The sequence below is a fragment of the Pezoporus flaviventris genome, unplaced genomic scaffold, assembly GCF_033815535.1.
Source record: "Pezoporus flaviventris isolate CSIRO_AGI_PZ_B2104156 unplaced genomic scaffold, CSIRO_AGI_Pfla_v1 ptg000036l, whole genome shotgun sequence".
NCBI lineage: Eukaryota > Metazoa > Chordata > Aves > Psittaciformes > Psittacidae > Pezoporus > Pezoporus flaviventris.
In genome coordinates, this window is record NW_026892584.1 from 12,742,554 (window position 1) to 12,769,077 (window position 26,524).

General features: G+C 40.7%; 1 protein-coding gene across 8 annotated transcripts in view; it reads right to left on the reverse strand.

Moving 5' to 3' along the window:
• The window catches only part of TSPAN4 (tetraspanin 4), a 488,804-nt gene that overhangs the window by 80,331 nt on the left and 381,949 nt on the right, over positions 1–26,524 (reverse strand). For all 8 annotated transcript variants that reach the window (XM_061463177.1, XM_061463179.1, XM_061463178.1 and 5 more), the window contains one exon: positions 2,833–3,024. In XM_061463177.1, coding sequence (XP_061319161.1) covers positions 2,833–3,024 — 192 coding nt within the window. The remainder of the gene's footprint in view (positions 1–2,832; positions 3,025–26,524) is intronic.

The window sequence follows — 26,524 nt, forward strand, 5'->3', positions numbered from 1 at the left end:
TAGAATGACAGTTGCACAACGCACCCCATCTGCATATTTTTGCAGAACGCACAGGATGGGTGAGGTTTCCTTTTACATTTTTTTCCACCATATTTTAGTTTTTTATATTATTCTGTTCCTCTGAATAAAGACAAATAGGAATGGGCCTGTTTCTTGAGAGATTAATGAGGCATTGTCCCTGATTATACATTGCCATTGAGTAAAGAATATCTACCAGCTCCTTAGCCTGTGGACACCAGGTAAGTTCTTTCAAGTCAGTAAAACTCGGAAGCTTTAAGCTAAGCTCTCTATTCAGAGAGTTAACATCGATCACTCCTGACTATTGCACACGGCTGTGCAAACACCTCATTTACAAATTAAACTTTACTTCTGCTTTTGACCTCCTTTATCCATCTGTCCTCTGCTACTTAAAACACTTCATCCATCCTCTTTTCTTTCACAAGTTTTTGGCAAATGCCTGAGATAAGCAATTATTATCATTGACACCTAACATTACAGCAGCCTAATGCACAGCTTACAAAACACAATACTAGTATCATATGCGGAGAACACAAAGTTACAGGATCAAAGCCTTATCTGCTCTGCAACCTAGTGTATGAAATATAAATAAATTAAAATGTCTCTGATACTGCTCATTTCTCATTCATTCAAGCAGATCCCTTAGGACATCTCATCTCTTATCACATCACTGAACAGCAGCACTATTCGTATGGCAAGACCATCGAAAACATCCTCTAATGCAGGTGGATTGAGCTAGGAGTTCTTCCTGTTCTGCTCCCTCACAGTCCATTTTAGGATTCCAGTGGTGCTGCATGCCTACTGCAATATCTCCAATGTCTTCCTCCAAACCATCTATCCCAGTAACAGCAGCACATCCTCTCAACTACATCCTTCCCCAGCATGTAACTCCCATATCCTTTCCTCTTTCTTCTGCTTTTAGGAAGCAGAACAAGAGATGCTCCTAATGCATGGGAAGTTTGTCTTTCCAGGTCTTGCAGGTCTAAAGACTACTGCCAACCCATCATTACAATGTCATGCACTACAGGAGATAACAGCAAGTGGAGGTCCAAATTGTCCTTAGTTAAACCAGGCATGTTCATGTGGTCCGTATGCTTATAATGCCATAAGTGTCTTCAAGGACACCTCAAGGGCATTATAAGCAGAGCATGAATTTGGATTCCTTTGCATCATTTAACTCGAACCATCAATCACAGTCTAAATCATTAACTGAAGGGCATGAGATTAGTCCTTACACTGTGCATTGAAGGGCATTAAATTCTAGTATTGTGCAGTATGTGTTATGTGGAGCAGTAAACACAAACATTTGCATTGCATAAAGGATGGCCCGGGTATCTTGAGGTTGGCTGAGTATATTCACCCAGCTGCAGCAATGACAGCTGATCAAGGGAGACTTTGCCCTTGCCCAAATGAGTGATGAGGGCCAACAAACCATACAATGTAAAAGGCTGAAACTCTTCCAGTACCAAGGACTGACTGCCAGGTCCTGACCTGACCCTGACATATAAGAAGACGCCATTCACTGCTGGCCACACCTGAGCTAGACTTCAATCAGAAAAGCACAAAACAGGTGATTAATTTTGCATGTGTAAGCTATACCATTAGACCCAGCACCTTGTGGACTCTTGCTGCATTGGCATTGAAGCTGTAATACAGTAATTACATCTGGTCAACCAGACACTTCCTACACAAAGTGGGGATTTATAAGACTTAAAATTGTCAAGGGCTTTTACCTTCAGCCTTCCCAGTGTAAATTTCTATTCACAAAATTGCCTTAATTTCAAATTATGTTGTTCATTTTAGTTTCAAACCACCTACCTGGCACATAAATAGCCCTTATTAGCATACACAGACTAGTCCTGACTTTTACTGGTTAAAAATCAGCAGAAACAACTGCAGGGGTCTGCAGAGAGTCCTCTTTTTTACAGGGTGAATTTTTCCTGGGGGCTGTGTGCCTCAACTCATTCTGTAGTTCCCAGGGGAGCAAAATGAATATGTGAAGCACAGTGAGGAACAGCCTTTTACAAAGCAATCACCAGCCCACCAAACTAAGCTACAGCTTCACTTCACCCTGAGGTTTGCTGAACCTCAAGGTGAAATCCCGGACTTGAGCAGCAAGATCACCTCACTTCCTGGTCTTCAGCTGAACAGAACCCAAAATATACAAACACCAACTACAGAAGGCATCCACTACTCAAAGTCAGCTCTGAGTGGCATAAAATGACATTTCAATAAAGTACACCAGGGATATCGCTCAAGCTTCTGTTAAATCTTGAACAGCAGGAACCTCATTAATCTTTGGTTTCACAGCAGTCTCCTTCTGCTGGAACCTTTACTTCCTGACATCTGTCTTCTGAGACTTAATGACTGGCAAAGCAAGCATTGCCAAATCTGAAGGACTTTATTTCCAATTTAAACCCAAATCAACTCAAGACTTCAGATCATCAGTACCTCCAGGGCAGACATTTGGAGTAGATAGCTACCAAAGCTGAGTAAAAAATAATTCAAGGGTACACTGCAAAAGATGTCTACATAGACCCCTCCCTCTTCCCCGAAGAGTTCATGGAAACCCACACCACCACTAACCATTCCATTCTTGCAGGTCTCATCCTCCAAGGGCAAGTTGAAAGCATGGTTAGGAATAATCTAGCAGCTCCTTAGAGCTATTAAAGACCTATTCAAACATAACTGACATCTCATCCATGTCAAGTGGGCAACTTCTATTGAAATACAGGACACTGTGACATGCACTGTGAATAGCACCAGAACTTTAAGACAGCAAACACTGCAATGGCATAGTGGCTTAATACTCACACTCAGCAGGAGGCACTTGTTTTCTTTGATGGCGCCTATGCAGCCCACGAAGCCAATGATCATGACAAATGTCCCTGTGACAATCAGTAGGTTGGCAGCTGACAGGGATGGGAAAGAAGAAGAGAGGGTGGCAAAATTCCCTTGGGTAACAGCCAGCCAGATGCCTACTCCAAGGATTCCACAGCCTCCTAACTGGGAAAATAAAAAGAAACAAAGAAATTAAGTCATTGTATCCAAGCAACCCCAGATATTCATCCATATCAATATGGCAGCAGTCACACTTAATAGAAAATAATCTCTCCCTATAGCACATTCAGTAGGGAAAACACACAAAGGAGAAAAAAAAAAAAGAGTCATAGAGGGGGAACTCATCAGTAACACTCAAGACCCAAATTTCCCAAATCGAAGGCACACCTTTAAATATCAGGTCTTTCTCTCTAGTGAAAAAGCAGAAATTCCCCAAAACGAGAAATTCCCAAAGAGTCAGATCCCAAAGGGATTGAAAAAAAAAATCCATATTCTATATTGGTACCTCAGAGAGATGCTCAATGAAGCTCTTTTGATGCCCTGCTCTTCCCATCTAATACATTTTCTCCTATCCTTGGCACATGCCATAAATAAATCTTGTCAGAGCATCCCCTGGTAGGACACCTCAAACCTCTTCTTAGTTCCTGTCCAAGGTCTATCCTCCCTTGGAAGCAAAAGAGCATTTAAGTGTAAAGGGGCAGAGAAGGAAGGAGTATCCTCCTGTAGCAAAAAAAACCAAAGATGATGTTTACTCCTAATGTGGCCACTAGTTTGGCAATTCAGTCCTCAGAAGGAGACTTGGCTGGTTTAGGAAAGGTTTGAGAGCAGGCTCCCCAGACACAAAGAAAGTAGAAAGGAGGATGCCAGTGCAGGCAGCAGCCACCGGTAACCCATAAAATTTGCAATTATTCTATACACAAAGAACTTTTAAAAAACACAGACATTTATGAGCATGCTGCTTATAATTGCAAGAAAGCCTGCAGAACTGTAACAATCTGAGTAAAGCTGGGCAATTAGATAGAATTAAACCAAAGGGGATTTTGCATTATTATACAGTCACAGCAGAGCATCACTTAGGTTTCTTTCTTTCTTGCTCTCCCTTTAAAATAACCAATTTTTATTGAGTTTTATAATTGGACTTTATTATCCAAATCAATTAAAGGCTAGGAAAGAAATTGTGTTCATAGAGTAGTAAGCTAGACATAGGAGCATATCAATTAAATGTCTGCATAAAGTGGATGAACATAAGGCAGCTCATGAACCAGGGAAGGAAAAAGAGCTAATCCTGGGGCAGAGCTAAGCCTCAGAAATGAAACAGAAGAGAAACACAAAAGCCAAAGCATTTTCTTGTACTAATTGCTAATGTTGCCTCTGCATGCCACTGAATTCGCCCTCAATAAGGACAATAAAGGCAGCTGTGTCTCAAGGCAGGACTCCTCACCCCAGCTGCAAACCAGTCTATTAGTTCAGAACTAAAGAATGCAACAATGCCTCACTGAAATGTACCTCAGCTGCAACAATCTATGTGTCTCCACTGAGAGAAGGCAGATTCCAGCACACAGGGACTCAAATAATCTCATTCAGCAGCCTTTTCATAATATAGGCATCCCGTATCACCATATTCACCCTTTAGCATAGTACCCTCTATAAACACTACAGAGGGACAGTCTATTCCCTGGCCATATACACTGGAAATATCTCTCCTCTATGCCCACTTATGGACCATGATCTGAAACATGATTGAAGAATAAGCAGGGGAGAGAAGGAGGAAGAATACTTAGGGCAGATAATCCACAGAAAATCATTTAGGGTAACTGAGGAGGTATAAACAAAAGTTATCAAGATGGCCCAAGGGAAAAATGCTGGAAAAGAAAACAAACAAGGGTGAACAAATTCCTTAAAATGGAATAAAACTCTGAAGATCCACTGGACTATAGAATAGCATCAAAGGAGAGGTGCAAGACACTCAAGTTAAAACCAAACCAGTTGAAGTGCTAACATACAGTCAGCACTAAATTGCACATTTAGACATACATAGACATACAACCCCACAATAGACATACATAGCATTAAACTGGCAGAATGGGATTGGACAGCACAACTGCACTTCCGCCACTGCAGCCTGGTGGATGTTCTGCCTCAAAGCCACAGGCAGTGAGGCCGCACAAATGGGCCAGTTAAGCCTAATGAGGGCATGTGCCCAGTGGCAGCAGAGATATCACCTTGCAATATGTTTAGCTATTATCTTTAGTTCTTTGTTCTGAAGCAATTCAACAGCACCAATAAAAGGCAGCTTATTTAATCACCTTTTGTGCTTCCCGTGTTGCTACACTGCTTTGAATGATAGTGACACCTACAACTATCATTCCTATTATGGAAGGTGGGTCTTGCCAAGGACACTGCTGTGTTCAATAAAGGCAAAACCTTCTTTCCTGCTCCTCCATTGCCCATTAAATTCTTTATGATGTACAATGCATAATGCTTGAGACATCATTGCCCTTAGGACATTTGATTCCAGCATCTTCTCCCTCCAAAGTAATTCTTGTCTGCTGAAACTGGGAGCTCACGAGTGGCACAAAACATCACAAAACCAGGAGATGGTTCATTCAAAATGCTGTGACTGTGGCCGTACCCATTTAGATCAGGCTGAATATTTCAGGGCAGCTGGTCAGCAGGAGTATCTCACTACAATGCCCTTAATTCAGAAATAATCTAATGTACATCAGGCTCTCCGGCAGCTCATTATCTTCCTGTTTTTGAAGAGCTAGTGCACAGCTCTTCTGTAGATTGATTAACCAAATCCTGAAATACACAAAGGGATTCTTTGAGCATTAAATCATCCAACTGAAACTGGATTTCACAAAATGCTGCTTAGGAAACGTCAGCACACACTACTGAGGGCTGTTCCACCTTACTACAGCCCTGTTTCTTTTCCAACAGCAGAAGGTCCCTTCATGGTTCTTGATTAAAGTCACTGAACAGTCACACCAGGCCCTGGGAAACAGAGGCTACCCTTAACTCTAGCCTAAACTGCTCCTTAAGGCCCCCTTTGTGCCAAGGGGTGAAGCACACCTGTAAGTCTCTGTCCAATGACCATTACAATACTCAAGCACCAGGCTAAGGAAAAGCTTAGAGGAACCAAGACCGACCAAGAGAGCCACAGGAGCATTTCCAACTATGGCAGAAGATTTTGTGTTCCCAAACATCCAAAATGCTCGGTCCTCCTCCCACCCCCGCAGAACTGAACAGCAGAGTAATTCCCAGCCTAAGGTGCAGGGATCAGAGGGATTACATTTATTTATTTTGGATCAGAGCAAAAGAAAACTATTGCAGTTGGTTCTATGCTGCCTGTCTGTTTTGATTTCTTCATCTTGCTATATAAGGCGCTGTTAAGTTACAGATAATTTTACTTAGTTATTTATGCTGTTCCCTTTCCCCTACTTTTTCTCTCCCTACTCCATCCCCAACCCTCAAGTCCCTGTTTGTGCCAAACAGTCAGAAGCAGAGTGATGAGATGACAAGTCTTGACAGCTTTCAGGGCTCGCTGAAATGTGAAATTAAACAAAATCAAAACCATTAACAGGGCTACTCTTGACAATTTGGGGGCTTACGTACAAACAGTGAGGATGTCATGGTTAAAAGAGAAAACATGAAATGAAAAACAAGAGCAAGAAGTCTGCAGCTTGAACCTCATCTATTGGCAGTAAAATATGAGTCTGTATTGACTCCATGTGGTGAGTGCAGGGTTGACTTTTTAAAAGTAAAAAACAAATCCTTCTCAACAATGTCAGGCTACTGACAACGGCATTTTTTTTAATTCCCTTGGGAATTGTTTAACACATTATTTGCCTAACTGCTCATAATAATGCCCTCTCTTGCAAGCAAGGCAGCTCTTGTCACAATTTGAAACAAAATGTGGCTTCTAACTTTTTTTTTTTTTTAATAATAAATGTTGCATTTTTGGTAAAATCTTTCATTCTAAGGTCAAAGTAGGGGGACATCAGAAAGGATAGTTATCATAGCCCTAAGACTTAAGAGATTTAAGTGTCTGTTCCAGGACAGACTCAGTGTAAATCTCAAATATGCCTGAGTTGTGAAATAGTGAGTACAGACACACAAGTAGTGGGTTCTTTGCAAACCCTGGACTTTGCAATTGGTTGTTGAAGGAGTATTTTATTCTGCTCAAGACAAATTTCTCATAGGCACTTATAGAGCAGAGTCAAGCAGTAAAGCAGGTGGTTTACCCTAAAAGCATAGATTCAGTCTGTATCTCTTTCCCCAAGGGATACACAAACAGGTGTGCACTCCCTCTCTTGGCACAAAAGCTGCCTATGGAATTAGATCTTCCAAATTGTTCTAATGGGCTAGAAAATAAATTATTCAAACTTCAATGCATACAGTTAGAATTGATCTTACAGTATGGTAAAAAAAGTAATCCCAAACAGCCCTAGATATATGCATGTTGTTGGAGAAAATTATTCTGAAGTTACATCTATGCACTTAAAATACTGCAGGAGAAATTGCCTCATTGTTCATGACAATGGTATTAGTGTCTTTAAGTGGGTTTTTATTGGTTTTATTACACAGAAAATGCATCTAATTGAGGCTTCTCAGATTGTATCTGATTAGGATCTACCCATCATACTTCCTCTTTTAGATAAAAAAAAATACACTGATAAAAGAATCCAAGTAGAAAGTATGACCAGTTGTTGTGTAGTTAAATTAACTCACTTGAGGGTTTTTTCTCACCAGCCTCCACATATTTAAACTAGGAGGGCTTTCTCAATCCCACTTGCTATTCAGTTACTCTTGCATGAATATGCTTCTTCCTCTATGGGGTAAGAGTATACAATGGAAAATCAACATCCAAGCATTAATAATAACGATGTGAACATCATCCAGCAGATGTTCTTGTAACGTAAGACATACTTAAATTGCTGTTCCTTTAAGCTAGACATACAGAAGAGGTGAAAATGGAATGCATACATGCATTGACAGGATCAAATGAATCAAGGAACTTACATAGAAAAAGCAGAGATGAGTGCTAATGCAGAGACTGCAGCACTCTATGCAAGCATATGCAAACAAATGCAAACAACCTGTTGGTGTAGCTGTTGCCTATCTTGGAGGAAGGAGCAGCCACTTCTGGAAAACACCTTCAAAGACACTGGCTACTTGTGGAACACGCTTTCAAGCCAGCAACTCATGGCCATTAGACCACCAAAGACCCTGTAGACATCCAGCTGTACCACACAACCACTAGGAACTACCAACACACAGGATGACTGAATATGCAGACGGTGTCCCACCACATGGATGGCCAATTTAGCAGAGCTCATGTGACATATACTAGTGGTATTACCACAGGACAGCACAAGCTGCATTTCGCCTGTTAGTCAGAGGTCTGAAATTTAACAAACATGGGATGGTATATAGAAATCTAGCAAATACAGGGTGATATAAAATTTAATCCTTGTGTGCCTCTGATTTTGCAAGTTCAATGGAGTAGTAAATGGGTAACTGAAGCGTATTTCTACCCTTAGTGTATGGAGGCTCTAGAGCTCTGCAGTGCAGAGCTACAGGATATGCACAGTCTCATCCATCTCATCCAAAGTGGCCATGATCTGAGCTGTGTCCTTCTAGCAACAATTTAAAAGAAATAGGAAAAAATACTTGAAAACAGAACAATTAGTAGGGACTACATTCCTAGAAGAAACTAGTAACAGTCCAGAAATGCCAGAGTGAGATGGAAAAGGTGAATAAAGGATTATTATTCATGTTTCTTAAGATAAAAAAAAGCTAGAGGTTATTTGGTCTGCAGGCTGAAAACCAATAAAAGCAAGTACTTCTTCACAAAGCATTTAATTAAGTTCTGGAATTCATTGCCACGAGTTTTGTGGATTTCAAAATACAAGCAGGTTCAAAAAAAAAAAAAAAAGGAAAAAAAATACAGAAATCAAAGGTATCCAGCATTTATGAAAAATGATATTTTGCATGTAGACCTTGCAGGGGAAGACCTTAAACCATTTGCACCTGGCAAAAATCTCTCCTTTTTTCTTATATTGTCTCTAAGCACCCCCGAGCAAACATGACCAAAACCAGGATACTAAGCTAGATGAAACTTTTTCAATATTATGAACATTTCTATGTTCTCCTTACTTCATCCTCTTCCCCCCCCCCCCCTTTTACTGTTCACATACAGTTTGAATTTTCTTTTTTTTATTTTTATTTTTTGCTTGCTTGCTTTGCTTGGCATCAGCCTATTTTCAGAAGACAGGGTTATAGAGACAGATAACAGTCAGGGTTAAGCTTCTGGTTTCTCCTTACCTGTGTATCATACTCTTGGTTTTGTATCAATGAATGCATAACTTATTGCAACCCAAATTTAGAAATCTGTTCATTCATCAAATTTAGAAAAAAAAATCAAAGTGTTTTTCTCTCCCTCACATCCACTGGATCTATAAAAGCTGTATTTCTTTTCCAATGGGAATATGGATCCTACCCAGACTCCTCTCTCAGCCTTAGTAAATCTGGAGTAAGACTTGCTAACCTTTACACACTCAGTCCAGTAGTTCTTCTGCATTTTGATATAGGCTAGTTGCAGGAAAATCCTAAAACTTATGCTCACATCTAACAGACTCTTGTGTTACTTATGAGGATATCTCCCCTGCAGCTCTTCACACACATGCATTTCCTTTTTCTTTGTACTGCTGCCTTCTGTTCTTGCAGTTATGGCCCAGGATGTCAGTATTGTTTATGAAAAGTCGGCAGCTGCCAGCAAATTCTCAGCTGCCATCACTCCAGAGCACTTGAGCTGTCTCATAATTTGCATAGAAAAATCAATGAGAGTTAGGTTTACATATCTTCAGATTATTGTAAAGTCTCCCTGATTTTCCACTCTAGAGACTAAGCAGCCTTTAAAAATTGGCTGACTCATGCCCTTTCCACCCCATAGTCCATCAATACATCTTTAGTACTCTGATGGTCAGCGTGGCTGACTCAAAGGAGTCCCCTGAAGAAGTCTTTTCAGAGAAGTACAAATAAGAGCAGAAAAGTCTCCAATCTATCCTATCTTGGGATAGACCTCTAAAATCTATTGAGGCTCAGGATTTCAACAGTAAGGCACATCACGAAGTATGCACAAAAGGAGACAGAGGGTGGGGAAAGGCGGGAGGGTGGAGAAAAGAAACCCAAACAAGCTTGCAGTCTGCAAAACCTCTCTGTAAAACAGAACAACTCAGGAAATCCCTTTCTTATCTAATTCAGATTGGCTCAGTGGCATTGCTTCTCAAGCACACAAGTCTGCTCTCAACTCCTACTAAGTGCTAGCTCCCCCCAGTAGACAGACATTATCCCATGTATCAGATGCTGTTCTATTCCCAGACTCAATGCTTTTCTTTCGAACAACATTTACTCACTCTGCTATGTTCTCTCAAGACAAAATTTTATTTTGGTCTGAAGTCATTTAATTCCACTTTTGAACTCTTTCACTAATATCTCCAGGACTTAGAGGATACTGCTTTAAAAGAGTGCAACTGAGTAAAGCACAAAGCATTCCAAATGCCAATATCCTCAGCTTTGCAAATAAGCATTTAAAAATTAAAAGCTCTATGAAACTAGTTGTTTGAACTTGCTATTCCGTATTCTTTTCATTTTGCTTAAAAATTAGTTTTGAAGACAAAAATCTCATTTTGCAATATGGGCTGTTATGTACATGAGCAGCAACCACCTCCAAGAGTTGCAGGCCTACATTCCCCTCCATGTTAGCCAGCACGACTGATCAGTCACCATCCTCATCAACAGCCAAGGATCTAGCCTGAGCATCATCCTGCTGCTGAATTTGCAGCAGTAAGGTAAAAATTTACCCCAGAACTATGTAAATATCTGTCAGGGTTTAGAAGAACTATTGTCTTGTATTTGGTGACTGAATTAAGGCTAAAGGGCCCCAGAGGAGGAGGATAACATCCTCTGACCAAGGACATACATCTAATTAGCGAGAAGCTGGCAAAATAAAGGAAGACTGTTGTCCTCAGATGATGCATGGCTATGAAAGGACAAAACCAGTAGCGGTATTCTTCCCCAGATGACCCCTGGAGACCCTCTGAGATCCCCATATCCATGCAGAAGACTTTTGGTTGCTCATCACAATGTCCTGCACAGGCACAGAGAATTTTGATTGTTCAGCACAGTGAATACGTACTATGTAGGTAGAATAATTGCATTACTTAAGTGGAGCTTTGTAACTTGTGTACAAGCACCGGAAGAAGGATCCTGGTAGGTGTGCCTGATTTGTGGAAATGCACCACTAAGCACCCTGCTCAGAATAAAGAATGTCTCCTTTATAAAGGGAGTGTGTTTCGAGAGTTTGCTTTCAAGCAGGCAATAATATTAAACTTACGACTTGATTAACATGCTGTCTCTCCTTTACAAGCACTGTTTTGTCAGAGTTTCAACACAGTGTACAGTACTCAACATGATTTCAAAGGAGACATGACGTGCCACCTTCCACAAGCCTGAACTTGATATCCTGCATGACAGGCAAACAACAGTTACACACGCACAGGTAGCTGCGAGTTACAACCCTAACCCATGTTCTGCCTGCCAGCATGACATTGGGATTCATACCCTCACTGCCCTGTAACTGCACTGTAGTCTTGTCACAGGTTGACAGAAACACACTTCAATAGCTCATGTTGTTGCTTTTCTTCCTTTTAGATGCTTCTCTCCTATACATACGCTGGTTTAGGATATTTCACCCAGTGCATGAGCCTGACAAATACCAAGAGCATTTTTATCAAGCCAGGAAAGTCTACAAACGGGACTTCAGAGCTGCATGTGGGCAAAGAAATATCACAAGAAGGGCATTATTTTCCATAGTGTCAATAAGAGAAACATAAAGTGCTGCTATTTCAGTTACCCTGGTGAGGATTGAGCCTCAAGAGCTTAAGCCTTAAGAAATACATTATTCTTTGCCAGTTGAGCTCCACCACTACACTGCAGTCTCATACAACTCAAGTAAATTTGAGGACAACTGAAGATGTCAAAAAATGAGAGTACCATGCTGACACCCTGCTAATGGAAAAGAGAATAAAAAGTCATTCAGTTAATTCCTGCTGGTTTATGAGTAGCATTCTCCTATGCACTTGCTCCTCTAAATCATAGTTATCTATCAACTACAGTTACAAAACAACAGAACTACTTTATGAGTTAATACACCCAATCTAAAAGTGATGTTTTCCTTTCATGGGCCAGAAATTCATTGAAACACTTAAACCAGTGCTCAATTGCATCCTTATCTAGCAAAGCATTTAAAGCATGTGCTTAACTGCTGCCAACTTTAATTAGCCACTTCTGTAGTGCACTTAATTGTCCCATACTGCAAAGTCATATCGCTGAGGATGCAAAAACTTGCAGAAATAGAACAGGTGAAATGACCTATTATGGCAGCATTGCTGATAAAAGATTAAACATGATCATCGAATGCTAAAAAATTGTTATTATCAGTTTCACAAGCATCTAATTTGGACACTTGCCTAAACTCCTATTCAAATTAAGGATTATGAGTAAAGTACTGAGTTAATGACAACTCACTGAAATACAGAGCAAATGCATGAGCTGAGTTAGAAGTGGGCAAGGGATGAATACATGACAACGAAAAGAATATGTCTCTTTTTAGGTTCTAGTTCTAACTGCTGCCAAATTGAAAGTGTTAAAGCTTTTTCATCTGCTCCTCAAATGTAATCTCTAAAACCACCTGGGATGAATGTAATGAAATCGATAGAGTTGCAAAGAGGAATACACGCATGAGGTCCTGAATCAGAATCCATCAAATGAAGTTACATCTTTTAACGAAGAAGCAGAAATGAAAGAAAGCTGGGTGTGCTCTGGAGTCCCTGTTCTGTTCCACCCATAAAATACTGCACAACTTTTTAAATGACTTTGTAGCATAAACTGGGAAGAGACCAGGTCTGGAGCTCTAGATGCAATTTTAGTCACTTGTCACATATATAGCACTAAATACTGAAAACAACAGGAGCAAATAAAATGGTAAAGTTTGGTCTTTGACACAACACAAAACCTGTGATTTCCATAAAGGAGATTGTTGATGAAGAATTTTACCTAAACCATTTGGTGATATGCTGAGAGAAGCCGAGGATAACGAGCATCAAATAATGACTCCAGATGCCATGGCTCAGTTCCCTAGTTTACCCCAGATATCTTCCACTTCCGCTAGAGACACTAGTGGGTTTAGATAAGAGGTAATGAAATAATAAGATGACAGGGGTCATATAAGAAACAAAGAAAAATAATCAGGGTTTTCAAGGATGTACAATGACAGAAGAGGTTTCTTCTATTTCATACTACTCAGAAAGTTTTTGAAATGTGCTAACAGGCACAGTCTGCAGGAAAAATATAATGAAAAACATTTCTATATTGCATATTTAATCCATCCATAGAGCTATGTAGATAGCACAAAGCCGGTTGCCATAGAAACATCCATAGTGAACATAGATACTATAGTTGAAATGCAAAATTAGTTGTGTATCTAAAAGAGAAAATTGCTGATACTGTGAAAAAAAAATGGCAACAGCAAAAACCGTTTTATCTTCCCTCAAAAAAGCTTTCAAAAAATGGTCTTGACTATATAAACAAATATTTCATTCAATACTCTGAACAAAAAATCGCCTGCAACGTACCCTGGCAGAAGCTGAACTTAATTCTGGAAGTTGATTCAGATCACAAAGAGTCTCTGATTACATTCCTGGAATTGGGGGCAGGTGGCTTTTACCAATGTGTTCAGCTTTTTACATCCTGGGGTTGATTTTAAGAGCATCCTTCCCACACAACCCAAATTGTGCTGATGTATTCCACTGTGATTACAGTTAATTTTCCTTATGGAGACCTTTTCAAAGAGAAATTGGTTTTCTTTGCAAATGCATGGTCTACATGATATAATAAGTCTTCCCCAATTCCTCCAGTAGCAATGCCACTATGGCACATTCTGCCTTCCATTCACCTTTCTGAAGTTCACTCAGCAGCCAGTAATGATTAACAGTGTTGACTAGAACATCTATGGTCACCATCAAATACTGCTCTTACACTGATCAGCTGACAGCAGAGGCCTGGAGGTGGGTGTCCGTGGGAACATCTGTAATACAGCAGCACTCCCTTCCCTCAGTCCCACACAGAATCTGTGCCTGCGACCTGCTCTTTCTGACCAGATGCTGGCAATACCTGACAGACAAACCTTCCATATCACAGGAAGTGCCTTCCCACTGTTCTCCAAGTCCCACCTGAAAAAGCACAGGATTCTCAGGCTTATTCCTGGCATGCCCAGCTCTCCTTGAGGAGCCCAAGCCCTGCTCAGGAATTAAGCCCATCCCCAGCAGGTACAGGAAGGTTTTTGGAAGCAGCAAGACTTTTACGCAATACCTCAGCTCCCAGAAAGCTGTAGGGCATGACTCCCAACACAAGCCACCTACCTGAATGAGTCACAGGCATGAAAACCTTCTAATAGCTATTAAGAGGCTTCTTCATATTCATGCTTCGAGTAAAGCTAAAAACACATTCCAATTCATATCATAACAACACTACAGCATCAATCAATGGAAGTAACATAAGGTATGAGGTTAGTGTTGGGAATAAATCAAACTGGGAAACAACTGGAGTACAAGGTGGGAGTGCTGAGTCCTCACAGATGAAAGAAAATTGTGCAATGGAAGACTGGTTCAGATTGGTCCACACAATTTCCCACGTTTTCTCTTTATTTTCCTTCACCACCATCAGCCTTTTTGGCACATTTCACCTGTTACCCTCCAGGATGCAACTTAACCCCCTTGACTTTCAGAAGAGCTCACATGCAAAATGAACAGTCTTAGTATTCTTTCCTGAATTAAATCAAACCAACAAACACCAAAACCAAATGGGGTATTTGAAATGCAAATGCAAACATAGCTCCATGGGGTACAGCTAAGCATACCAGCAACAGCTATACTAATGAAAAAATGTGATTAAAATGCAGAGAGACCTTCCTTTTCTGAAGTTTAGGTTCCCACAGAGATGGGAAGAATGACCGAACTTGTACACCACAACTGGTTTTTAATGAAAAGTCCTTTTTAAACAGTCCCATCAATAAGTGGCTCACATAGTCGTAGGAAGGGTTCCTACCACATTCAGTATCGATCCCCTGATCAATAACAGACTTGTGAGCAATAATTGCACCCTAATAACAAGCAGCCTCCCATCACAAAGCTCATCTTCTTTCACTGAACACCATCAGAAAGCTGAGGAAAATGCTTCCTGAATCTTTTATGGATTCTTTTTAATGGCTTGTTAATAATATTTGTACAGGCAAGCAAAGGATTTACTGCCATCTCAACTGCCTAAAATACCATGCAAGCAGTCCATAACACAGTGTTATGACTGGAATAGCATCTCTCACTTCAGTAGTTCAAATGCCTTTCCAAAAACCCTGTACTAATTGGGTGGGAGTACAAAAGAAAGCAAAGATTATTCCCTTGTTTTATGTTAGCAATTTTTAATGATTGTTTATTTATATTAGGCTTTTCTATGCAATAGCACATCTGAGGCTTTTCGGCACTCTTACTTGTTCTATTTCTATATGATTGGCCGTATCCCAAGCTACTTCCAAGCATGGGCAGTGTGCCATCAGTAATGAATGCCACCTCAAATAATCTTTTTTTTTCTGTGCTAGCTATCCCCAAAGGAAACACTACAGTCTTTTCTTATCACCAACCAAATATCTGCTTTGGAAGCATTTCAGATGCTTTGGAATACACACATTTAGTTAAACAGACCTGTGATCAGCAGCTTCATTGCAATGTACAGATGGGAGAGCCCACAGAATCCCTTGCTTTCACATTTTACTTTGCTTTTTCTGTTTCCTAGATCTATTGACATGAGTGCAAAGACTATGAAGTAAAAATGAGTAGAAACATTCCCATTGGGGCTGTACAAAGAACATGCTTACCCTAAGGGCTACCTATAAGTACCGCTCCGGTTGTGAACCGCAGAAGATTTTGGGACTAAACTCCATGTGCTTTTGTCAAATGCTGCAGGATACAACACAGAAGGATTGCAAATATTCTGATTTCAGGTCTATATGACTAGCTTTTAAACATCTAAGATGGGGTTCAGGTCACCTACCTATAGATGTCAATGCTATTAGTGATGTCCAGAAATCAGTGTGTCTCATCATAGTCCAAGCTTGCATTTGGTTGGAATAACTCCCTAAACATCATTAATGGCATTGACCAGAATTTCCCTGACCACAACAGTAGCCCAGATGCCTGGAGTTTGGGCAACCCAGATCCCAGATCAAGTCCATTTGCCCAAACTCTCCTTCCTTTGTCATTGGAAAGAAACAGACATCTTCAAAGGTCCCATCTAGCATATGGGTACAGGAGAAATCACCCTTTGGTAAACCTACTCTATGCACCAACTGTAGGTTAGCCGGAGCAAAGAGCATAGACTTAAAAATTAAATCCCTCCCTCACCCTGTTACCTAAAAGACAGAAAAGATGATTCTCTCTCCTAATGTCAGGTCATGAAACTTTCTAAAACTTCCTGAGGTAATTTGGAAATTAACTCATCTCCCCTTAACTAATTAAAATTACATACTGGTTTTTTTTCTTCCTCATGATACAAGCATACTGTTGCATACATATTAAACCCCCCTGTGAGTAGAAATACACACAGAAAGCATGAATAATCAAATTATCTCAGTTTAGCCAGTCCCTTCCAGTCAATGCTCATGGAAAGCATTCAGCTACACTGACGTTTCTTGCACTGCCCAGTGCATGTATTGCTTAGTAGCTCTTAATAAAGGAGTATGACTGACACGAACTTAGTTTTCTTTATTACTTTGCCCATTATGTTATAAATTCATGAAATGGTTGTATTTTATTGCATTTTTGGGTTTGTCAGTTTTATTTACGCACTCTCTCTTGCTATAAGAGGGGAAAAAGCTTTTGGGTTTCTGGAGATCCTCAATCATTCTTGGGTGAGGCCTAAAATGAGATGGAAACAAAGACTTCTGGCACATCTAAAAATAAACTGTCAGCTCAAACGCTTTCTCAGCACAACCTTCCATCATAAAGCACTGCTACATATATATGGCTTTATAAATTATATATCTTAAGTCTTTGCATGCTCACAGCAGTTTACCAATAAATGTTCTGCAATACCTGCTAAAAAAATCCCAGACATAAAATCATTGCCAATGATGATAAATTATTACAGCTTAATAACAGTCAAGCTGACAAAGCTAAAATGTCCACAGGGTGTATTGCAATTCAAATGCCACAGGTGGAAAAATAAAAAGCTTTCAAATATAAATGGTACAGCCTTCAGCAAAGAAAGGAAATCTAGAGAATAGCCTTGTGACATCAAGCTGCCTACTAATTCCAGGATGTCCCCCAAAACAAAATAGTGGAATTTAATGCAAATTTAACAGGCAAGAGAATAAATAAGCTTTAGGGCAGGCTGTTGCTATGTGTTTGTGCTGGGTGGGACAGGTCTGACTAGAGAACAGAATCAGAGACAGACACGGGAGCGGGACAGAAAAAGAAGTAAAACTCTGAGAAGCATAACTTTATCCAAACAAGAAAAAGAGGGTATTTCGGACATAGTCTTGGGTTAACTACAGACTTAACTTCTATATATAGCAAAGTGAAAAGTGGCAACAGGACTCTCAGCAAGAAATCTCCCAGGTTCAGGTCAGGCCAAAAATCATATTTTCATATTTGTGAAACAAGGGAAAACTTTTATTTAATAACTTATATGAGGCCTCTCACCGTCTGCAGCTGTACTGTAGAGAACCTGCTTATAGTTAATGACCTGAGCCACTTAAAGCTAAATTACTGATTTCAAATTATAAATGAACAGCTCAGTAACAAAAAAGTGTCTCAAGATGATTTCAGCTCTCTCATTCCCCTTCCATTAACCATTTAACAGGCAAAACATAATCAAAGGGCAGAAAGGTCTCATTTTTAGAGCCTGTCTTTAACAGCTTATCTTCAGATGATGAAGTGAATCCCCAGGAGGCATTCACTTCAGTATTTTTTTCTGGCATTTCAGTCCCAGAATGGTGTCTTGCTCTTCCAAGGGCAAGTGAGCTTTGCCTATCCAGTAACAGCAACGCTTAGTGGTTAGCCTAGAATGATAAGATCTGACTTGGCATGTGGCACTTCCCAAGAACTATTCTAATACAGTGGGCTTTTGCCAAGACAAAAACAACGACAAAAAAAGAATCTAATTTTCAGTCCACCTGCTCTCTTTCCCATGGCTCTCTAAGGGCATGACCAGCCATTAGTAGATGCTCTCTCACAAGAGGGAAAGACAGGTATCAAAACTGTACAGCTGAAATATTGCAAGGGAGGAAAGCATAGCAGGATGAATGAGATTCCTCAAATGAAAGCGGAAAGGTAAAGCAGAGAAAGATGAAGGAAAATCCTTTGTGTAAATAGCCTATTCTACTTAACTAGTTCCCTCCAGACTCAGCAATTTGGATGAACGTTCCCTTTCCATCCCTGACCTTCATTCTGAGATATGCTATCTCCGCAATTTTTTGTTATCCTACAGGAGCTCTGCATTCATTCCTAATTTGAAGACCTTCTGTGTTTACTGGACCAAAACTCCTTGCCGCTCAATGACTGTGGTCTACCAATTTGCTTATGGAGGGTGAACGAAAGAATTGATGGGGGAAGGGGATACCAATGGGATTGCGTTAAGTAAGGCAAGGGTTGGCACAGTATCTCCAGAGGGTGGAAATCTTAGTGGGAACATTTGTGCTGCTCCTGGGAGCACAGAGGGCTCAGGAGCATATATGAAATGTTTCTACACAAACACACAAACTCTAAGAAACAAACAAGAGCAATTGGAAGCTTTGGTCAGCTCCCAGAGCTACAATATCATTGGTATTAGTGAGACTCGCTGGAATGAGTCCCATGGTTAGAGGGCAGGGATGAAGGACTACAGGCTGCTCAGGAAGGATAGGCACAACAGGTGAGGGTGATGTGTCCCACTCTAAGAAAGGGAGATACTTAATAAGACAGCCCTTACAGTTAGTGATGATGTGGCTGAAAGCCTCTGGGTAAGGACTAAGGGGATGGAAAACAAAGGAGATGTTATAATGGCTGTCTGCTACTCATTGCCTAGCCAGGATGTAAGCACTGAGTTATTCTATGGGCAATTATGAGAAATTTCTGGATTGGTAGCCCTAGTCCTTATGGGAGATTTCAACTTCCCAGACATCAACTGGGAACATCATACTGCTGTGACGAGCAGGCCTTGGAAATTCTTGACGTTCATAAGAGTTAAGTTCTCGTCACAGTTATTCAGTGAACCAACTAGGAAAGATGCCCTCCTTGACCTGATGTTTGTGAATAGAGGACTCCTGGGGGACATGGTGGTAGGTGGCTTTCTTGGCCACAGTGATCATGAAATGGTTGAGTTTAAATTTTTCAATGTAATGAAAAAAAAGAATAGCTGTCCTGGACTTCAGAAAAGCAAACTTTAAGCTATTTAGGGGGGTATTTAGCAGAGTACCCTGGGAATCTGCTTTTGAGGGCTTAAGAACTCATGACTGATGGTTAGTCTTTAATGACCACTTTTTAGAAGTTCAGGAGCAGGTAATTCCACTATGTTGTAAAACAAGCAAGTGAGGCAGAAGAACAGCTTGGCTGAACAAGGAACTCCTTGTGGAGCTCAAGAGGAAAAAGAAATTGTATGATGTGCAGAAGGCAATGTCAAGCTTTGCAGGAAGAGTGCAGACCTGAAGTTCATGTATGCAGGGAGAAGGCACAAAAGGCCAAAGCTCAATGAGAGTTGAAACTGGCCAGTTTTGAATCAGATAACAAGAAGGCCTTTTTCAAATATGTTAATAGCAAGAGGAGGTCTAAAGAAAAGATTTGACCAATACTTGTTGAAGATGATCATCTGACTAATAGAGGTGAATTAAAAATGGAAGCATTCAATTAATTTTTTGCCTCAATCTTTAATAACGCTGATCAATCTTGGCCTGTTTGGTCCTCTGAGTCAGAAACCATAAGCATAGACTTTCCATTTGTAGACACTGAAATGGTAAGGGACCAGCTGTATCAGCTTCATGTTCACAGGTCCATGGGGTATGATAGGATTCATCCCAGAGTTCTGAAGTAGCTAGCAGATGTTATAGCAGAACACCTCCTGACCATCTGTGAAAGGTGTTGGGAGTCTGGGCAGGTCCTTTCTGACTGGAAGCTATCCAGTATTATTCCAGTCTACAAAAAGGGCGTGAGGGAAGATACAGGGAACTACAGATATGTTAGTCTAACCTCAGTCCCTTCCAACTGAAGTAGTCTGTTCTTAACTGAGAAAAACAAAAGAAAAACAGAAAAAAAAGACCACAGAAAAAAAACACTAGAAAAAAACAATCTCCCTCCCCCCAAACCAGAAAGCTTCAACATTTCCAGACTAGGTAAATGAACATGAGACTAGAAGGCATTTCCCACTTACACACTGTGGGCTTTTGCCACCCAAGCTATTGGATACTACACATCCAATTATGTGCTATGAATAGATCTGGAAATCATCTTTCCACTTTACTTGCACAGTCTCCAAGACAAATACACCTGCTAACAGCCTTCTTATCTATCTTGTCCACATCGCAACTGTTGGTGAAATACGTTCTCTACACAGCTGTTGACATGCTGCTCTCTTTCTTCTGGTTCAGGTACGTTAACTCTGTGTGACCATGGCCTCATTTTTCAGTAATTACCTCTCTTCCCATCAGAAAACACTTCCCTCAAATGCCATTTGCATAATCTATACTGTTTGAGCTCTCTTATGCTGGATCTCAACAGATGATGGAAAAGGAAACAAAGTCTATGTGCCAGTGCAGATCAATTCGCCAAAAACATGAAATTTAAGTGGATGCTTGTCTTTCTGTTGTTCTGGTGTAAGGGAATAAAATGTGCTCAAGGCAGAAGGACATACAGTAACAAAGAAATCAGGGGTTTAGAAGGAGAAGAGTCAGAAGAATGCTCTTTAGGAAGAGGCAGCTTTCTCTGCCTTCCCTTCACTGTAGCAGTACAGCAAGAGCTGATGAAAAGATGATGTCACTGTGCCCCTTTGTTTTAAGAGAAAAGTTGCTATTGGCAAACTGCTGTCTGGGTAATTGCTTCCTTCTTGGTCTGATGAATCTGAGATTTGTTGTCAGCCTTCCAGGAGCAGTGAAAATCTCATCTGTTTTATCAATTTTATCTGGATGAAATAGCCATGGGATTTGCTCAGTTGGGGAGCATTAGTCTGAATGATTATGAGGAAGTGCTAAAGCACCACCAAGACACACATGGCACTACCAGGGCTGTGTATTAGTCCCCTCTAACAAAAACTACTTTTTATAAGGAATAATTATCTCTACTTGTAACGTTAATAGCTATGGCTGGCACAAGCAACTAGAGCTAGTTTCTGAAATAAATAAATATTCCCATCAGGACCTCCCAGAAGCTGTGATCAGAGAATAGCACCATTTTCAGGAAGCTTACTCCTGCATCAGCCAACTCTCTTCAGACTTTCTGATATAAAATAACATTCTGCTCTCTCAAGCCCAAGAAGAGCAGAATCAAGCTTAGCCGACAGCTTTGTAAGTACAGTTATGCATGTTTGACATGCTTGCACAAACTCACACATTAGAACAGGCAAAGTAGAAGAGATTTTTGAGAGAAAGCAGAAACAGCTTGCTCTGAGTGAGACCCTTTTCAGAAGTGACTCCCCAGTCATTGTTCCCATTGAAAGAAGTCCTTGTTTGGCAGAGGTCTGTTTTTGCCATGCCTGATTTCACTCAGTACAGAAGTCCAAGCAAAGGCTTGCAGGCAATATAACATTTTTCAGACTGAAGAGGAAACCCCCTGGCTCAGGCAGGAATCCTACTGTCTTTTTTACTCTAAATATGTTCAATGTCAGGTCCTTCCTTTTTAAACCAATACAATCCAAGGCAAAGAACAGTGAGCCTGCAACATCCCCAAACTCCAGTGATGCTTGGCACTTAGCATCCTGAACACACTTCAGGGCTTTCCCTTAAAAGGGCTTTTAACAGGTAATACTTTTAGCTTCCTGCTAAATTGACAAAACAAGCATACCATTACCTTAAAGCCAGCTAGAAATAGGAAATTAACTCTGACAAAGGGGACACGAGGCTTACAGCAAGACTTCTACGTCTCCTACCCAAGAGTGGCTCTCAGAAAGCCAGGCTTATTACAGACACAATCGACTCAATAAAACTTTGCTATAGGGCAAGAAAACCAATGGCAGAGAAATAATTCCTCTCTGCAAAGCATCTGCTTGCTGACTTTGTTGCTGTTGCCAACTCAAACTGCAGAATTAAATAGTGGCAATATTTGCATGAAAAGGAGAAATGTTCAGCATTGCCAATGAGAAATGGTTCTTCTCTCTTTACATCACTCCCTTATTGCTCTCCTTTGTAAAATGAACCCTCTGAGTCTCTATCAGGAAAAGAGTCCAACATTTCTCCAGGTGCCTCTCAAAGTACTGACATATACAACAGCTCTGCACGGAAGTTAAGGCAGAAGCATTTTGATCTGGGGTTAAACAGTTGCCAAACCCTTTTGCAAACCCCAGGCATCACCTTTTGCAAAGCATGGTCACAGGGAACCAGGAAGCAGTCCCAGCTCTGCAGCTGGAGTGCTGATCTGAGAGTGCTTGTTGCCTGTCCCTTGGCCTTAAGGTTATTATCCCTGAGCTGCTTTACAATACTGTTCTCTGCTGCATCCTGTGCAATATCCAGCCCAAACATTAACTTGTGTATCCACAAATGCTCACTACAGTCTGTTCCTGATGGCACTGGCTGGAGGAAAGCTCATGCTTGGGGGCCACAGTGGCCTACCACCACCTGTCCCACATCAAACAGATTGATGCAAGGGCAGCCAAAGTCCTTCTGGCATAGACTGGGAGAAAAATATCAGCCAGGCAGCACACAGAGGGAGTCTGTAGTAATTTCAGTCTCATCTGGCTCATCTGAGACACTTCAACAGGTTCATCTCCGAGGAGGTGATTTCTGTGCGTTGCTGGATGGGCACAGCGAGAGAGAAGAACTGTTTACTCATAACGCTCTACACCAAGACATGCCATCTTCCTTTGTGAAGGCAGAGCTTTTTTTACAAGCATTCTATTCACAGCTAAATTCCACATATGTTGCTCATGCCTTCTTCTCTGGACCAACTGCAGATGAGGAACTTGCTAAAGTAGAAAAAAACAGAACAAGCTGCCTCCTCTCATACATGCTTACTCACATGCACATGATACATAATGCATACCTCTAATGGGCTACTCACAGCCAAGTCTCTGATGTAAAGTATTTTGTCTAAAAGCATGACAGCCAAATCCAGCTCCTCCAAAACAGCACAGACCCACACACTTGTAAGAAGCTATGCAAACAAGCAGAATCTTTTCCCATATGCTGTATCTTCCCCTTTCACCCAATGTGTAAGAAACAGTGGCCAGTAATGCAGAAAAGCAAAATACAGATACCTTAACTGTCTCCAATTAAAAGAAGTATTGACAATTCTATACAACTCACTAACTTTCTGCACATAAGCCAGAAACAAGTCAGCAGAGCATCTGAATTGAGATCACTGGTTTAGAAAATTTGGTCAACTTGTACAATCGCACTCTGTAAATGAGAAGAGCCTGGAACAGCAAGAGAGTCTCTTCAATGCTCTCCAGGGGGAGGAGCAGCAGCAGCATGAAGTGTAATGAAGCTAAAATAATTGAATCTCTTTTTTTGTTTTTAAATTCCACTTTCAGAGTTTGTTCATGAATTATATCAATCCAAAACAGGGGCCCAATTTATAATGCTGGGTGTAAAAGCAACAGCAAGGCTGGCTCTTGATAAAGTTTTGTATGAATATGAAGCATACAGCTGTTCTCCGGCTTTTCTCACATTATCCTCCCTTGCTGTTTCAAAGCAGGTGTGAAAAACTGACACATATGAATAGTATATCTCAGCTGACCAGAGAGAGGAAGTATGAAAACCCCTTTCTGGTGCTTTCCACCAGGTATGTCTCTAACTGAATGACCAAATTACAATGGAAGGAAGGGAAGAAAAGGCAACATTGCCACTTTCAGGACCCTTTTGTACCATGCCGCAAAACGTTGTAGCAGAGGCTTTAGCTTTGACTGGCATGACAATAGTGACAAATGTACAGAAACTCTGACTGTAAAATTTTATTACTGCAATTAAACACATGATTTTTAATGAGGGATGATAAGAGCTCACTTTTTTGTGCATGTGTGTGTGTCCTTCTTACCCAATGAAATACTCCCCGCCCTCTTTATGGTCATGAGTCATTCCCCAAGCTTCTTCTGATTTCTAAGAGTTCTGGTTCAGGTTCCCAGTCGTTTAATCTTAGCAATCCTTTATGGTCCTAACACCATTACATAGTATTTTCAAAGCAACCTTTTAATAAAAGGGTGACAAAGATGACAAATTCTTTAATTGTGAAGAAATTCCTTAGTGCTGAAGAAGTCTACTTGAACACCTGCTTTCCTTCCCCCTGACATTGCAGACATTTTCAGGTGGTAGGGCTGTTTTTCACATATAAAAATGTCTCCAGATAACTGAACAGTCAGGCTCCTCTGAAGTTTTTTACATCATACGAATTCTTGTCATTTTTGAATACATAAACTACTTACAGATAAATATGCCATGTTCAAGTGCTTTATGACTATTTAGTGCTTGCTATAAAAGCTGATGGGCCCAGAAGGCTGCCATGCCTCCCCACAGCAGCGCAGAGTCTGTTCAGCCTTGGCTCACCTTCTCTTTTTGTCGAGGGAGAAAAAGAAGTAAACAACCATTTGTGATTTTATTCCTATCTCATATTTTTGCTATTGTTGATTCTGCTTTTAATATTTACTCTACTTCCCTTCTGCAAAAAGCACAGGTCAGGACAGAAGGACAGAAGGGCTCTTCATTTTGTTGCCACAACAATGGCATTTAAAAAAATAAAAAACCCTGACAAAACTGGCAGCTCACAGAATGTTACATGAAAATAAAACAGAATTGGCCAAATTTAGAGCTGAGGTTCAGTTTTTTTTCTGCACACCCAAGTTTTGCAACCTTGTGTTTCTAGACAGACACCAATGTCACCGAGCTGTGAACTCCAAAGTATGTGGCTTTACATGAACAAAGGTGTAACAGCTGAGTGTGTCAAAGGTCCTTTCACAGCCTTAGAAATGCTCTCAGCCATTCAGTAAATGCCATGCTCTCAAAAAACTCTGATGGCATACTATGAAAACCAGCAAGCCTGAAATAACTGTGATATCCTTCAACATTTAACAACAATACAAGTACAGGGAAACAAATCAACTGAAGGGGAACAACAAGCAAGAGAAAATCTGTATGACATCAAAACCACAAACCTGAACTGGATAAAGAAAAAAGATATATAAAGATTTACATATAACAGGTGAGATCTTCCACAGGCATAAATCATGCAGCTCCACGGACTTCATCAAATTTAGGTCTGGCACTGCTGTTCATCAGCTTCCCTTCACTAAAGATTTCCATTCCAGGCCCGTACTTCTTCCTTTGTCCATCTAGGTGAACAGTTCTCATCTGTACAGATGAGCTTTCCATGCCATCACTTGACTGTTTCCCTACCCTCTGCAAATACAGCTGTCACCTCTCGGGTGTTCTGCATCCTGTCAAATTCTTTCATCCTACACGCATCTTCCTTACAGCGCTGCTCAGCTCTCCCTCCGTTAAAAAAGGAGAAAAAAAGGTGGGGGGAGGGGGAGGAAAGCGCCAAAACTCACTTAAAATCATATTTACCCTTCCTCATTCTGGAAATAAGCAGTTCTTAAAACTCTGATTATACCCTTCATATGAATCGCCTTCTCAAAGGATTGTAACAACAGTCCACCAAAGATGAATGTTTATGTGTCATTATTATTAAAATCCCTTTGTCCTGGTACATGACAGAGTCTTCACAGAGTGATTATCTGTGTCATACATTCAGGGAACATTGTCTGTCAAAATTACAAAGGAAGCCAATCGAAGCTGACAGCATATGTTCTCATAAAAAACTCCAGCATTTGTTAACAACCAAATTGGAAAGCTGAAAGGTTGTAAAGCAAATGCAAAAGGTGAAACTGCTGCTTTTCACAGGGATCACATATGATGCAAGGGAACAGTATCCCTGAAACAGTCACTTCTGGAAAGTCAGAGCAATCAGCCGTTGTAGCTGGCCAATGCTGTATTGTTATAAAGCACTTCCCTACAGACTCCCTTGCTCTGCCCAAAATGCCATTTGCAGACAGCTGCATAACTTGACATATCACAGTAGAGATGTTCTACTGACACTCTGGTCATGCTATATAACTTGCTGTTTTGGCATTTGATGGGTGAGTGTGCTCATGATGAAAATCCTCAGATCCCTCTTTTCTTGCTCTGCAAGTTTCTGTATTTCTAACAGTTTCATCTGTCTGAATTTATCTGCAAGAAAACTTCACCAGAAAGGTCAGGACAGCAAAGACGTAAATCAATTTAAGCCCAAAGGATCAACACATCCATACCTTTCTGCATGCTGTGCCCCTTCTTGATCCATTTTGTAACTCCAGCTTTTGTGATAGAAAAAAAATATGA